The sequence below is a fragment of the Nannobrachium achirus genome (genome assembly GCF_963921795.1).
Source record: "Nannobrachium achirus genome assembly, chromosome: 4".
Classification (NCBI taxonomy): domain Eukaryota; kingdom Metazoa; phylum Chordata; class Actinopteri; order Myctophiformes; family Myctophidae; genus Nannobrachium; species Nannobrachium achirus.
The window spans coordinates 15,354,450-15,370,397 of record NC_137813.1 but is presented as its reverse complement, the minus strand read 5'-3'; the positions used below and the strand labels follow the sequence as shown (position 1 = coordinate 15,370,397).

The window sequence follows — 15,948 nt, the reverse complement described above, 5'->3', positions numbered from 1 at the left end:
TACTCACGAGTCTCACATCATACAGGCATGTGCTTGTTGTTTTTCCCAACACCCACACAGATTGTTTGTTTCTCAGCGAGTGCACAGGGAAATTCTCATGATAGTTTATTTAAGATGCACAATTTGTATCGTTATGTTTGTCTTGCATATCAGCACACGACCACACAAGAGTACAAATTATGTATGCCGTTTTGTAGCAATAATCCCAGCAACAAAGGAATAAATATAAGCCGAAGAAGACTAAAAGAATACAATAATTATCAGCAATCATGCAACATGTCAAAGTTCAATGGACCGCCTGCTAGCTCATATGGATTTGCGTGTGCACGGTTCCTATAAATTAGAAGTGACATTGCATATCATCTCTGTCGGGTGGAAACTATGTCCAAAATCATGACTTTCCAGGATCGCTTCATGTGGCGTTTTGAGCTTGTGGATCTGCTACTTTTGATGCTTTTGTGAGTGTGACGCTGTATGTAGTAGTAAGTAGGATGTTAATATTTACGAAAGAAAAAACAAAAAATATGGAGAATATGGTTAAGGTTTCTGTCCAACAACAATGATATGTATTGTTTGCAACTTGAATTCAGACTTAAATTAAGAGTGTGTGTCTCTCTTTCTCTCTTTTCAGACATATTAGGCTCCAAACTTACTTAACCATGAACAGCCTTCCAGCAGGTGAGAGCACAAATCCACAACCCTTCTCAAAAAAGGTGTGGTGAGGCATGGGTTGGTTGTCTTTCAAAATTAATCCCAGAGATTCGAACCCTTCTGTCCACCCAAAAAGCTCGAAAACTACAAAGAAACTATAAAGAAACAACATCCTTTTTAGATACAACTTCAATGATTCCAGTCCAGACGTGAGGGGGCAAAGTCATCTAATTTAACTGTCCCAGGCTATTCTAAGTGTATAATAAATGAACTAAAACGTACGAAAGAATCTACTAAAAAGGTAATATCACATTTTTCCATGCCTCAAAGGAATTCCAGTGTTAAATGATGGCACTGCATGGTAAAAGAACAGACATCCTCTGTCCCTCCATCTGTTGGCGTGTGTCATGTTACTGCTGCTGATAAGAAGCAGTGAGTTGACCACACAAATAAACCCTCTATTCTTATTGAAACGGATCTGAGAGTTGCAGCTGTACTTGGTGCGCTCTTTTTTTTTCACCAAATGTATTTTCAAACATTTTCTAAAATCATTTGTACCATGTGCAACTTCAGAGCCTAAAAGCCAAACAGAAATGTAATTGTCAACGACAAAAACACAATTAAATCATTAATCGCAATTATTTGAGCGACAATGAATTGTCATGTAAAATGTCATAATCGTGACAGCCCTAACAGCCAGCTCTACCTATTGTAGTGTGAGCATGCTATCATCACTACCTGACTCTCCAATACATCTCCTTTCCTCTGTGAACAAGGGTAGCATCCTTAAATGATGGTATAAGGTGATGGAGATGAATGGAGATGTGCCAGAGAGAGATAGAGCGAGAGAGAGAGAGAGAGAGAGAGAATGCCGATCATCCTCAAGGTATTGTTTACACGTCTGTGCTCTGAAAACATGTGTGCCTCTGGCCTAGTTCTCAGGCTTGACCAGCAGGGATTCTACATGATGGGATGAACTGCGCTTTGTAAGATAACCACAACAATATGTGGTGAGGAGGATGAAGCATGTGATTATGGGAAGGGAGAAGAGAGAGAGAGAGAGAGAGAGAGAGAGAGAGAGAGAGAGAGAGAGAGAGAGAGAGAGAGAGAGAGAGATTAACGAGTGTGATTAACAAGTGTCAAGAGATGACAGAAAGATAAATATCAATAGAAAAAAAGATGTGATGTTTTAAACACTTAACCAAAATAAATTATAAAATTGAAAATATCCAATCTACATTTGACAAGCTCGCAATGCAATGCATGAACTTGCATTTAATGTCATGATCCCAAATTTATTGGGACGCCATGGGTTTATGTGGACTTGTTTGTGATGTTAGCATCCTTAATTAGGGTGGGAACAATTTCCAAAAGACATAGGCTGCTACAACACACATTGTACACTATTTATTATTCTATGCTTTTTCCATTATTTATTCGTTTCATTCTTATCTTATTTCTAATGCCTTTGGCATTTATTGTGCCCCCCCCCCCCCCACACACACACACACAGTGTCCAGTTTTACTGTAGCTTCTATCTATCTATCTATCTATCTATCTATCTATCTATCTATCTATCTATCTAAATGTTGTTTAAAGTACTGCCCAGTTATGACCAACATGGAAGTTATGAGACGCATTCTGTTGTTATTATTAGTAATAACATAACTTTAATGTTAGTAATAACATAATTCCTCTCATAACTTCCATATTAGTCATAATAACCGGGCAGCCAGTAGTCTACTTATTACTAACATTGAAGTTATGAAAGGAATTCTAATCTGCACTCAAGTGACAAGACACAAAGTTTGCGCAACATCGAGACAGAAGACATGTCCATACTCGCTCCAAACAACTTCCGTATTTTACACGTTAAAAGTTCAGCTATCAACTGTCCAAACCAACATGATGGACACTCAGTCGGTGTGAAACGCAAGCCCAAAATATTATATTTTGCCATTAAAAATATGATATTTCATAACTGTCCCGTGTGTTGTTTTGTGCAGCAGAACTGGCATGATGGGGTCTGCTGGTCTGTTTACCCGAGACAATGAAACTCTGGAATAATGTGTGTGTCAAAGAGAACATTTTTGCTTATAAAAACGACATCTGACGAAGACAAACATGTGTTATGTTGTATAAAACATGTGAAACATATGGAACAAGCTCTCGTACCTTCTCAAGAATGTCTGCCAGCTTCCATCCTCCTCATAAAGCAGTGAATCCTCTGTGTCTTCGGCTCACCCAGTCACCCTTCACCGATGGAAGTTCTGCACAAGTCCAAAAATGTCATTTTAACGACACTTTCTGCCAACAGCCAATCGGAGGCGGGAGATGAGAGTTAGCGTTGTGATCGATTGCGTAAAACGCCAATCGGATGAAGGCTGTTTGCTGCACCCGCCCCCTGGCAAGAGAGAGCTGTCGAGGCATCGATTCACGTTGTAGTTTTCACGTCCGGTTTAGAGCGGATACGGAAATTATCTCTGCGTGTGCATGTGTGTGTGTGCGCGTGGAAATGACCGGATACAGTAGGCGGACTTTTCGACCAGATATGAGTCCTGAACAATAAATGTAAATCATGATGTAAATGCTTTCCCTTTTTTCTTTTGAAAATTAAAACACAAACATAATACAAAAACAAACAAGTTAATTGACCTAGGAAATACTATGTCAGAGCCAGGCGAAATCTTCGGCAGCTTATTATTATTATTATTGTATTGTTATTATAGGTCTATTACCCATTTTTTCGTTTTAGAATTGCTACATTTTGATGTATGTACAGTAGGCTGAAACTATTGCAACCTCCTTAGTAGAATAACATCATTTTATATTATTCTGCAAGTCATTATCTTCTTAAGTTTAAGACATTGAAGAATGTATTAAATAGGCTATAGGCATTTTGTTACAGTTCATTGTGATAACAATGATAATAATAACTAATCAGATATACATTCACGCACGGTCAGATCCGCCACATGTTCTCAAAATAGCTATTTTATGTCAATAAAACTGAACCACTGCTTCCCACGCATGCGTATTTTGCAGTAAAAAAAATCTGTGATCAGAGCTTTGGTGCTGGGGTTAGTGCTCCACCTAGCGGTGGTACTGAGGAGCGCGCACAGTAGGCCTACTACACCATGATAAAATGAAAAGACCACAGGGAAATAAATACATGGTATGGTCATTTTATAGTTTAGCCCATATATTCTTCTACACAGTGACAGTGTTTTTTGTTATCAGTGTTATCAGTTGTTATCATTCCCCCCCCCCCCCCTTTTCTCCTTTGAATATCGGCCTATTGTTTTTGTATTTTTTGTATTTAATAGTTAATGACATTCACAGGCTGCCCATTAATGATATGCTAATGTACTAAATTGATTAATTGACCACAATGGAAACAAGTCCCCAGGACTTTTTGGCGAGTTATCCTATCCATGTAGCCTAAATGTTTTAGGCTACTGTACTTGCTCTGTTTACATTTTATGAATAATAAAGTATTCAATCAATCAAAAAGTGATCATTGTGTAAACACACTGTCAAAGGCAAGCTCTTTTACGCAGGTTCTTTTTTTCAGTTTCGCGAAAAGAACGCGCACTGCAGCGTTGATAGCGACAGACTGTCTGTGAACTCAGTACCACCGGCACATACCGATGCACCACAGCGCAGTGAGCGCACACTTTAAAGTCCTCGGTGTTAGTTTAACTCAGTGTACAAGTAAGTAACCAAAGGCCAAAGCCTGTAAAAGGGTCTGTAACTTGACGAGAGGGTAAAACAAATGGAACCAAATGGACGCGCAAGTGTCCATTTGGTTCCATTTGTAACCTCTCGGAGTTCATTGAACACTCAGGATTATAAAGTGTAAAAGGTAGCACTCCCGAGGACAATCCCACAGATTAGCGCCCGTGACGCGTCTGGATTTGGCACACACAGGCACGCAGGCACGCACCTGATTCACTTGCAGCAAAACGGCAACGAGGAATAACAACAACCTGATCGAGGCAGAATGCTCGTGTAGATCGAAGTCTTTTAACGTTCTCGGTGGAGCCCTATATGTTTTCGACGTCCTTCTTTCGTGTAGAGTACGTCGGACTGACTGATGGGGTAACCATGGCAGGTTTGATTCATTCATTCGTTTTTACAGTGGTGGAAGAAGTGGCCATAGCATTGCAGAAACAGCTACTTTGTTACGCGTAATTGCGTAAAAGTCCTTTATTCAACATTGTACTGTATAGACTAGCACTAGAGTATTGCCTATTGACATCAACATGTAGGTCTACCAAATATAAAAGTTCTCATTACGCATGCAGACTCTCACTGACCCATTTCACAATAGGTTTATTATTTGATTGTAGGCCTAATTACTAATGCATTCACCAATTCAATGTTACAGGCAGCTGGTATAAAAGTAAAGAGTAGAAAAAGAGTAGGCTATTAAACTAGTACGCTGTCAAATAATTGAAATAAAAAGTAAACTGTTTGCCTTTGAGTGAGATGTAGTGGAATAGAAGTATAACATATCTAAATAAAGATTGGAGGATCCTCAAAATTAGCCTGCAGGATACGGTTACCTAAGAACAAGGCTACTTGTATAAATGTCCTTAGGTACTTCCCACCACACAGGGCCTGTTATAGTTACATGACTATGACATGCTTACAGTTTAGGATTCTGCACTGTGCGCAAACATGAGGAGGGCCGTGCTGAAGGAGGCAGCCAAACGCTTCCCCTGGCTGGCCAATGTCACTCTGTACGGCTGTCTGTTCGCCGGCGGCGACCTTGTCCATCAGTTCATGGCGCAAAAGGAGCGCATCGACTGGAGACACACGCGTCACGTGGCCATCGTGGCCATCAGCTTCCAAGGCAACTTCAACTACTTCTGGCTTCGCGCGCTCGAGCGGCGTTTCCCGGGGAAGTCCGTCGGTATGGTGCTGAAGAAACTGCTGCTGGACCAGAGCTTCGCCTCGCCCCTGGCCACCAGTGTCTTCTACACCGGTAAGACATCAGACCAGTGGTAGAGAAAGTAACCCAGTGCCTGTGGTTCTCAAAGTGGACTCCAGGGTCTCTGTGGGTTCCTTTGGGAGGGTCTAAATTGACCCATACAAGTCTGTAACTCTGACAGTGTAGGCCTACACATGGAACCAAATGAACCACTGTCAGAGTTAAGGGGAGACCTTGAAATTTGAAAGTCTGAGAAACACTGAAGTAACCCACCCCACCCAACTCTCATCTTTTAGGCTACTGGAAAAAGTGGCACATGAGCAGTGATAAAGTACCAAAAGTAAAAGTTGCCTATGCTACTCATTATGCAGGATGTGTTTTGAAAATAGCAGATCTACAAGCTCACAATGCGTAGCATCGCTATGCATTGCTTCTAGATCAGCTATTTTCAAATGGCCGAAATATGCTTAATTTATGCTCCATCGAACAGTGGTGTCGCCAGGCAAAGAATTAATCCAAACCCCTGCATAATGACTCTCTCCCATGTGACCTCCACTGTACAGGGGTGAGCTTCTTGGAGGGCAAAGAGGATATTTTTGAAGACTGGAGGGAGAAGTTCTTCAGCACGTGGAGGGTAAGGCACAGGGACATGCAGAGAATGTCAGAGAGGCAGGGGCTGAAAGTATCTAAAAGGGCCTTCCGTGAAAATATTGAAAATAGTAGACCTCCAACCTCAAAACACGTTGCGCTGCGGCACGTTGTGAGCTTGGAGATCGGCTATTTTCGGTGAATTGATACCACACTAAACGAAGCATAAAAAAGGCAAGGAGAGGTGGCGTACAGCATGGATTTCTACTCTACACAGAGAGGGCAATTCATTCAACATAAGATGCTGCATTCAAGTTCAGGAGAGTTTTGACAAGGCAATTCTCTTAAATGCTGCCTTCAGGTATGGCATGGAAAGAGGGCATTTGCATTTCTTTCACCATAGTAAAAACTGCATTCATGGTCTGGAGAGGGCACTTTTTACAGATGGATAAATGGGCAGGGGCTCAAGCCCCAAATCAGTAAAGTCACCTTCCTTCCTTCCTTCCTTCCTTCCTTCCTTCCTTCCTTCCTTCCTTCCTTCCTTCCTTCCTTCAGTCCTCAATCCATCAGTCCTTATTTCCATCAGTCCTTATTTCCGTCCGTCCTTCCTTCCTAACTTCCGCCCAGCATGAGCTCACCCCGATTAACCCAGATTGTGTCACTGCTTTGCGTGGCGGGCCTGGGCACTCTGCCAGAGCAGCGAGGTAATTCAATCGTGATTACTGTCAGTGGATAAAAGAAATCAGAGTGCCTGGGTGCACTGTGTGTAGTCCTAATCTGAAATCCTGCCACTGCGCTGCCACTGTAAATCCCAAGGTCAAGGCAGATAGGTTGCTGTCACTGCCAACGTCGCCCCGCCATACAGCCTAGCAGGGTAAATATAGACATTCCCTCAAAGTCAAGGCTACAGTAGTCTCGCCTAACACGGACATTCTATGCCCCATACACTACCCGGCAAATCTCACCGGGAGTCTCCGGCCAGTAGCATTTGTTCACCTCTCCCCTCCCCCCTCTGTCTGCTGTTCACTTTTCTCTGTTGTGCTGCTGCTGGCCGCTCGCATGAGTAAATGAGGAAGTGAATCCGTGGTGGAAGACGAGTGATAAATCATAGTGATTTTGATAATTATAATGGATAAGCATAAACAAACCATGAACAATACTGATGTAAAATAAGATATCTGAAAGGCTATACATATATATTTTTATGCGCAAAATTACAATTAAAATGTCGTGAACGACAGTTACAGGGGGGCAAGCCCAGGCTTTTCTTCTTGAAATGCCTGGATCCCGAGGCTAAGGCTACAGAGACTTGTAGGTATACAGTATGCAGTGATGGTGGAACTCACATTTTTTCTTTTTTTCTGCCTAAGTAAAACTAGCAATGTAAAAACACAATGTAAAAGTATATAATATTTGCTTCTGAGATGTAATGGAGTAGAATTGAAAGTATTGTAAATTGAGAGTACTCCAGTAATGTAAAAATACCTAAGAAATGTACTTGAGTACAGTACTAAATGTAGTTAGTTATGTACTTACCAGTTACCACTGACAGCATGTAACATGTGTGTTTGTTTGCCCCTGCGTGTCATGTAATGCACATGTGTCCACTTTGCTGTTGTAATAATATCTTTGTCCTTCTCTGACTTTCAGACTGGACTCATGTACTGGCCTTTCATGCAGGTACACGTTCAACATAATTCTGTGTATAGTTCCTAGTGATAGACACCATAATACAAACACACATTCACAAAACAAAAACAACACAGGATTTGTGTGGGTGTGTGTGTGTGTGTGTGTGTGTGTGTGTGCGTGCGTGCGTGCGTGCGTGCGTGTGTGTGTGTGTGTCTGTGCGCGCGTGTGCGTGTGTGCCGCGAGCACCCTCGTGTGTGAGATTGAGTCTAATGAAATAGAAAATGCCATGGTTATAATGTAACAAAACCCTGTGTTCATTTAGTGCTGAAGGTGTAATAAAAGACCCAATCCACTTGGGTCCGTTTTGACTATGTGAGTTAAATGAACACAGAGGATTCTACAGTGTGGTGGTCGGATTGTATTTCCGCTGCTAAGTAACGTGCGATTCTTTACTGTAAGCACTACTTTGGCGTGACTAATCATCGAGACACAGTAGTGTTATGGAGTCTATGGTCTCTACTGTATGTGACATTTTGACCCTTTTAAGAGCCAGAGTTTTTCACACTTAATATTTTATTAACAACAAATACTGTGTATTTATTCATATCGTCCCTGTCGGGCAGAAAACTCGTATCTCCCAAGTTTCAAATTTGTAAGTTTTTTCGTAAAGTAAACCCCTGCTTCAGCATACAAAACTGTCGCATATAAAACTAGTGAAAATATCCGATCTACAAGCACACACCGCCTTGCGATATGCAAGGCGGTGTGTTATTATTGTCGATCGGATATTTTCACTATAAATGATAAATGAAAAAAGCGAACGGTTTTGGACATACAAGGTTTCTACCCGACAACGACGATATCCTCTCCTACACTGCCTCGGTTTATTTTTTGATCTCCATTTTCTCTCTCCCCCTCTTTCTTTCTCTCTCTCTCTCTCACGCACACACACAAACACACACAAACACACACTCATCCCCCCCCTGCAGTTCCTGAACTTTGCGCTGATGCCTCTGTACCTGCGCACAGCCTTCATGGGCTGCTGCGCCTTCCTGTGGGCGTGGTTCCTGTGCTTCTCGCGGCAGAACGGCGACGGCACGGCCGCTGTGGCCCTGGCCTTCGTCATGGACCCCCGCAAGACCCTGGAGGCCGCCCGAGAGGCCCGCCTGGAGCGCAAGAGACAAGGGCAGCAGAGGGAGGACTGAGGAGGGGGTCGCACGCTCGTAACGCGGGAACACGAACCAGGCAAATGGTAAATGGTGCATTTATATAGCGCCTTTAACCATGGCGCTTTACAGAGATTGTGCATTACATTCACCCATTCACACACACATTCATACACCAATGGCGGAGGAAACCATGCAAGGCACCAACCTGCTCACCAGGTGCAACTAGGGGTTCAGAGTCTTGCTCAAGGACTCTTCGACACTAACTCTGGGGGAGCCCGGGATCCCTTCGGAAACCCTCTGTGTTCTAAGGCGGTTTCTAGGCCCCCTAGGCTTTAGGTCATCGCTACACTCGCCCCCCTTTTGATCTCCCCCACCGGGAAACCCGATCCCCGGGGCTTCTGCACCAATGTAACGCCCGGGACAAATACACACACACACACATGCATGCATGCGCTTGAGTGATACAATAAAAATACATATACAACACGGCTGTGGAGTTTCTGGAGGACTGGGAGAGACTGTAACTTGGGAAAACACAGCACTGCAAACTGGAACTCAAACGGATGAACAAACCGCGGTGCTCCACAGTGCTTAGAGTTCAGAATCAGATGTCAGACTTTTGAAAACATATGAAATGTTACAATATGTGAAATAAGCGTTTCATCCAGGTGAGGACATACATTGTAAATGTTGCATTCATATAGCGCTTCATTCCAAAGCGCTTTACATAGATTGTGCATTACATTCCCCTATTCACATTTCACACACACGTTCATACACCAATGACGGAGGAAATTGTGGGGGTTCAGAATCTTGCTCAAGGACACTTAGACACCAACTCTGGGGGATCCTTGCAGTTCTCCATCCACTCTACCCCTGAGCCACTGCCACCCATACATGATACCGCATGGACTACACCAGATACATATCTTACCACCTAGGCTTACAACAACTTCAGTTTGTTGTCACATCACAGGTTATAATCCAGGTAAAACAAGCAAAGAAAAAGAAAAGCGTGGGTAAAATACGTTTGTGTAAGATTCCCACGAATTGCAGTTACAGGCTTAATCTAAATGTTTATTTAGAAGAAGTGATTTATGGGCACTTGAATAACAGACCTACACAGTAAAAATAAAAACCTGTAATGTTCGATTTTTACTCAGACTTAAAATAGACAACTTTCAAACACTAGATGTCACTCTCTACCCCTCTGTTGCATAAGGTTCACAATGTTGGAAGGCAGCAATTAACTGCATTGTATATAGGCTGGCCCCAGGCTAGCAATTATGCACCTTTCCCAACAAAAACGGGCACAAAAACAATAATGTTGGGTTGTACATAATTCTTCAAATAATTATTTCATAAAAATAATATTTGACATTTTATTATTTATTCTTTGAGGTGTGGGTGGGATACATTCATTCCACGCTTTTTAAAAAGCTCTGTGGATATGTTTTCCTTTTATTATTTTGTTTACATGAAAATGATTTCTTTAAATTAACACTCGGGATTGTGCGGTGTAATCTTTAAAGGTTGTTTCATTCAGTAACAATGAAATGCACGTTATTTCCGTACAAGCACATGTTCACACTCTTAAAAGAGTGGGACCCGGTGAGAATGAGCATGGTGGTGTTGGACTACAGAGGCTAGCTTTATTGATTGCTTTGATTTTAATCAGTGGTGTTGGCTGATTTATATGCTCAATATGCGGTGAGTTATTAATATTGCATCGAATGTGCCTTCAGTTGGTGACAAGAATTTATTTAGGTGGCACTAAGTATTTAGACATGGTTGTGTGTAAAGTGTGATTTAAATTGTATTTGTATACTGTATTTAGGGATGCACCTAAAAGGGATATAGGCCAGTATTTCCCTGAAACACATTATCAGATACTGACTGAGGGGAAAGAAGTTACATTTGGATCCAGTTTAATGTTGGGAGTTGCAGCAAAAAGTCAAATATTGAAATACACATACTGTCAAGGTTATTATAGTAAACTAAAACTAACTAAAAAACGAAAACTAGAATGGAAAAACATTTTAGTTAACTGAAATAAAAATAAAAACTAAGCTTTTTAAAAAAACGAAAACTAACTGAAACGGTATTGTGTGTTTACAAAACTAACTAAAATAAAATAAAATTATTAGAACATCTCCTTAGTTTTAGTCTTTTGTCTTTTGTGGAAATAAAAAATAAAAAACACCAGTTGGTGAGGTCAAAGAGAGAAGTTGTATGTCTCAACATTCCTGCCACTCTCAACAATATGATGTTTTGTTGATTTTCTTTATTAGACAATACTTTTTCCGGATCTTTTTTAATCTCACCCCTGACAAATAACCCATATTACGTAAAAGACTAAAACTAACACTAAAACTAATAAAAACTAAACTAAAACTATATAAGCATTTTCAAAAAATAAAAACGAAACTAGCAACCTCACTTTAAAAACAAATTAAAACTAAACTGTAATTGAAAACAAAACCTCAAAACTAATAAAAATAAAAACTAATGGAAAAATCCAAAACTATTATAACCTTGCTGTCAACTTAATTCCAAGAATGCATCCTTATTGACACTTATTGTTAAGTAAAAAGGAGATGCTACACAGAATCAGCATCACAGTACATCCCAACATGTGGCCCACCTCCAAATTTGAAACCTGTCCTGTTACTTGAAACATCAAGATCAATCAAGGAGGTTGCCATGGACCCAGGTATCTTATAACAGTGGTTCTCAATCTGTGGGTCTGCCCCCAGGGGGGTCCCCAAATTATTTTAGGGGGTCCCCAGATGATTAACTTAATGTGCAAAATTGTTTTCTCACTCAACAGTAAACAAACCAACATAAGGTTTAAGTGTATAGAGGGTATATGCACATTTATAAAGTAACAATTTAAGGACTTTTTTAATACTTCAGGTGCACAAAATGACAAATTAAACATTGGCCAAATTGTCAAATATTAGAGGCATTATTTTCACAATAGAACTTTGTTATACAAAATGTAATGCCTCAGCTCTTAGTGCTTGTCAGGGTGGAGGGGTCCCCAGTTCAAATATGATTAGTTTTGGGGTCGCGGCCTGAAAAGGTTGAGAACGACTTCATTCTATTCATTACATGCCCATCCTTTGCCCATTGCCCCTGGTGAGGGGAGTGATATTTGTCTGGCAGACCGCAGCATTCCCCACACTGTTGGGGAATCGCAGCTTTCATTTCCTGGGAGGCTGGGACAGTTCCTATTATTTACAGTAATGCTAATCTAATCCAATTAAAGTGTTGATCAAATGCAAATTTCTCGTTGTCTTTGTGAAGAATAAGGCTGTAATATATTGGGGCTCAGCCCTCATTTGGATAAGCGAAATAGACAAAATTAACACTAGGGATGTTTTCTGAAGGTCATCACTGTGTACAGGTGGTGTCACTGTGTTGCAATGATAGGGTACCATGTACCGTCTATACCCCAGAAATGAGACCAGTGGGTTTCAGATGTTTTGTGTCCAAAGCACACCAGCGAGCAGAATCTCAAGGCACAGCTAGCTCAAATCACAAATCACAAATCACACCAAAATCTCAAGGCACAGCTATATTCAAATATGTGCATGTAAAATAGCCCTTATAACAAACATTATCTGTCTTTTTTTTACCTTCTGACCTTTTGTAATGTTTTAATCTGGTGTTAGCACTATAGACAAGGCTTTACAAGTATGCAAGCCAGACACCGAGAAAGGACAGGACAATATTATGGTTGTATGTCTGCGTGCGTGTGTCCGTGTGGGTGTGTGTGCGTGAGAGAGCTTTATGCCACAGTGTGGTGGCGGTGCATGTGTGGATTAACCCTGCAGGATCAGATACTACACTACTTAATCTCCGTGAAAAGGACAGCAGTGACTCTGTCTGACCTCTGACCGCAATGGCAGGAAGTGGAACTCTCCAATCACGAGCAAGGATGCTCCCGACCCGTGGTCACTCACTCTCTCTGCTCCCCTCCTTGCCTAATTAGTGTGCTGTATTCCATTGGCGGTGGAAATGATGAGCAACCGTCTTTGTTTTAAGTAAAAGTAACAATACCACTGTGTCAAAATACTTTGTCACACTAGGAAGAGTCCTGCATGGAATTGACATTGTTTGTGAAATATGTCTGTGTGCACACACACGCACGCACGCACGCACGCACGCACACACACACACACACACATTACATTTTGAAGTGCACTCTGACATAACCTGGCAATTTGTTGTCTAGACTTTTAGAATTAATTTAGGATTATCCATATCATATGCCACCTCAGATCCTGTTAATCTGTTCATCCAGAAAGATGACAGGGCCCATATTAAATGGATATCATAATCTAATATGATATCAATCTGTGCGCATGGCTTTTAATATTTGATCAAATGAAATCAAACAAATAAAACCACCAATCAATCAATCAATCAATCAATCAATCAATCAATCAATCAATCAATCAGTCAGTCAGACAGACAGACAGACACGCCGGGTAATACATCTGTCATCTGATTGGACACAGACCCCGAACCTCCCCCTGGTGTTGAGGCCCAGTCTGTCGACCAATCGGGAGCGTTTACGATGCCATCGACTGGCTCGTGATTGGTGGATCGGCGTGGACAACGGTGAAGGCTACTAACTCATTGTTGTCCGTCCTCCTCCTTCGAAGGAGAGACACTTCATTTGTTTAAACTTCGGGGGAACTATTTGTTTAGTTTGTTTGGCTGAAGAAATGGACGTCCTCTTAACACGCAGAGCAACGGGACTGTAGTAAGTGACTTGTTTTATAAATGACCTCAAAGTGAATTAGACTGAACTGTTATTTAAAGTTCCCCCCAGACGTCTTATAATCGGGGGCAGAAGCTAGATAGCGTTATGCCCTGTCGGCTTTGGTGACCGTATGTCAGCGGGGATTTAAATGGTGGGGGGGCTAAAACTAAACAACAAGAGCTGTGATTCTCTAATAATACGACCTCCCTTTATTCTTATTGTCCGGTGAGTTTGGCGAGTCTTTGCTGAACTATAACTCAACCGAGACCATTATGTTTCGGAGTCGGACTCAAGTTCATATATTACACGCAAAGAAAAATGTCAAGTGAGCAAAAGAAAGCAAGACTTCCCCTTTTCAGGGGACTCGGGGTGTATACTCCGTAGTACGACCGTGTCGCTCGCCTACATAAGAACAGATCTGCAAGCCATCATCTTCGTCGCTTTCGCGTTGGTTGGAGAGCCTTGATGACTTGTAGGTCTGTAATTTCTGCGAGCGACACCCCCATGCGAGACGGTTGCTTGTTATCCTACATAAAAACCCTTTACATTGATTGGCAGTGCAGTGCACTCATTGTTGCACTGTGAATGTATTTGTTTTTAAAGCACTTTGAATTGCCTCGCTGTATGACAGGTGCTCTATAAATAAAGTTGCCTTAATAGCCTGCTATGAATGAATGATAAGCCACCTTTTGAAGAATCTAACATTACAATAAAGACATTAAATGGTAGTTATTAACTCTCCTGGGTGGTTTTAAACTGTGAACATTAAATTTCAATAGGCCCTACTAAACTAAGGCAGGCTATTTGTTTTTGTCAATTCAATCAATTCAATAGACACTGTTTTCTGCATTGTTTTTAACCTTTTGTGTGTTTTGTTCTTTGTCCTTTTTCTGTTTTGTGTCCTCTGTAAAGCACTTTGTAACCCAGTTTTGAAAGGTGCTATATAAATAAAGGTTTATTATTATTACTCTCAGGGGGGTCCACAAAGTTAAAGGGATGCTATGGGGCTGTTAAGTCTGACATCATTTTGTAGGCAGAGGAGAACTTCTGGGGCCAACTGGCCCCAAAACCTGTGAATCTTTTTACAATTTTTACTATTTACTAATTTTTCTTCTCTTTGTTGTTGAAAGGAAAGTGGTAGAATTATACTTTAGTCGTTATTTTTGTCTTGGATCTGTTGAAATAGCGAGGGACAGATATTGATAATAAATCTGCTTGGAGGTCTGACTACAAAATGATGTCACAGCTTAAAAGCCCCATACTACAGTAGGCTATGTTACTTGGTCATGTAATAAATACATTATTTACCAATCATTTCCCTCCAGCAGATCAGCCACTGGAGTAGCCGCAATGAAATTTACTTTTTAATAGATTCATCTAGAGTTGCAACACCAACCATTGGCAGTCCATACATCCAAAACAAAACAGAAAAGTCCTATATTTCTATCTGCTATAGACAAGGAATTTTATGTACGGTGGATTTTCATGAAAGAGGATAAATCAAGCTTTCCAATGTTGGTGATTTAAACATTGTTTAATGGGTATATGGGCTGTCAATGGTTGGGTGTTGCAACTCTAGATTCAACATATTAAAACAAAAATATAGAGTTGCAATTTGCGGCTACCACTGGAGTAGTGTGGTGGTGTTTACCTGCAGAGTTTGACAATTTGGCCAATGTTTAATTTGTCAATTTAGAGGTATTAAAAAGTACTTAAATTGTCACTTTAGAAATGTGCAGATACCCTCTATATACTTAAACATTTTGTTGGTTTGTTTACTGTTGAGTGAGAAAACAATGTTGCACATTAAGTTAATCATCTGGGGACCCCCCAAAATAATTTGGGGACCAACCCCCAGGTTGAGAACCAGTGTACTAAACAGGGCCGTTTTTGCTTTTGGGCTACCAAAGCAAACGGTGTAAGTACCAAATAAAGTGAGAAGGCAAGATTGTTTTTGCAGGTAAACAACACCACACCCCTTCAGTGCTGCATAGAGGGAAATGATGGGTAAAACATATCTTTTTTTTTATGTAAAGTAAACAGAGGGCAAAGATATACATAATGTCTTTAACATAAAGTAGGCAAATAGCATAACCGGCATGTAAGTACCAGTATTGCTTTCTATTCACTAACGTTTTTGACAAGTTTTATTTTAATTTCATTTGGTTTAACACTTTAATGATCAGCGAGTTCACACA

The 15,948-nt window shown here is 41.0% G+C and overlaps 2 protein-coding genes across 2 annotated transcripts in view; one reads left to right on the top strand and one right to left on the bottom strand.

Annotated features, from left to right (window-relative positions):
- The window catches only part of crlf3 (cytokine receptor-like factor 3), a 26,372-nt gene extending 23,487 nt beyond the window's left edge, over positions 1–2,885 (bottom strand). The window contains exon 1 of the mRNA XM_080725021.1: positions 2,827–2,885. The gene's annotated coding sequence lies outside the window, so the exon portion shown is untranslated. The remainder of the gene's footprint in view (positions 1–2,826) is intronic.
- Positions 2,886–5,334: 2,449 nt separating this feature from the next.
- mpv17l (MPV17 mitochondrial membrane protein like) lies at positions 5,335–9,012 on the top strand (the record flags this gene model as incomplete). The annotated part of the gene is made up of 4 exons (XM_080723065.1): positions 5,335–5,641; positions 6,151–6,221; positions 7,826–7,855; positions 8,797–9,012. 4 exons carry the CDS (start codon positions 5,335–5,337, stop codon positions 9,010–9,012), a joined length of 624 nt encoding a protein of 207 aa, XP_080579191.1.
- Positions 9,013–15,948: the final 6,936 nt, after the last annotated feature.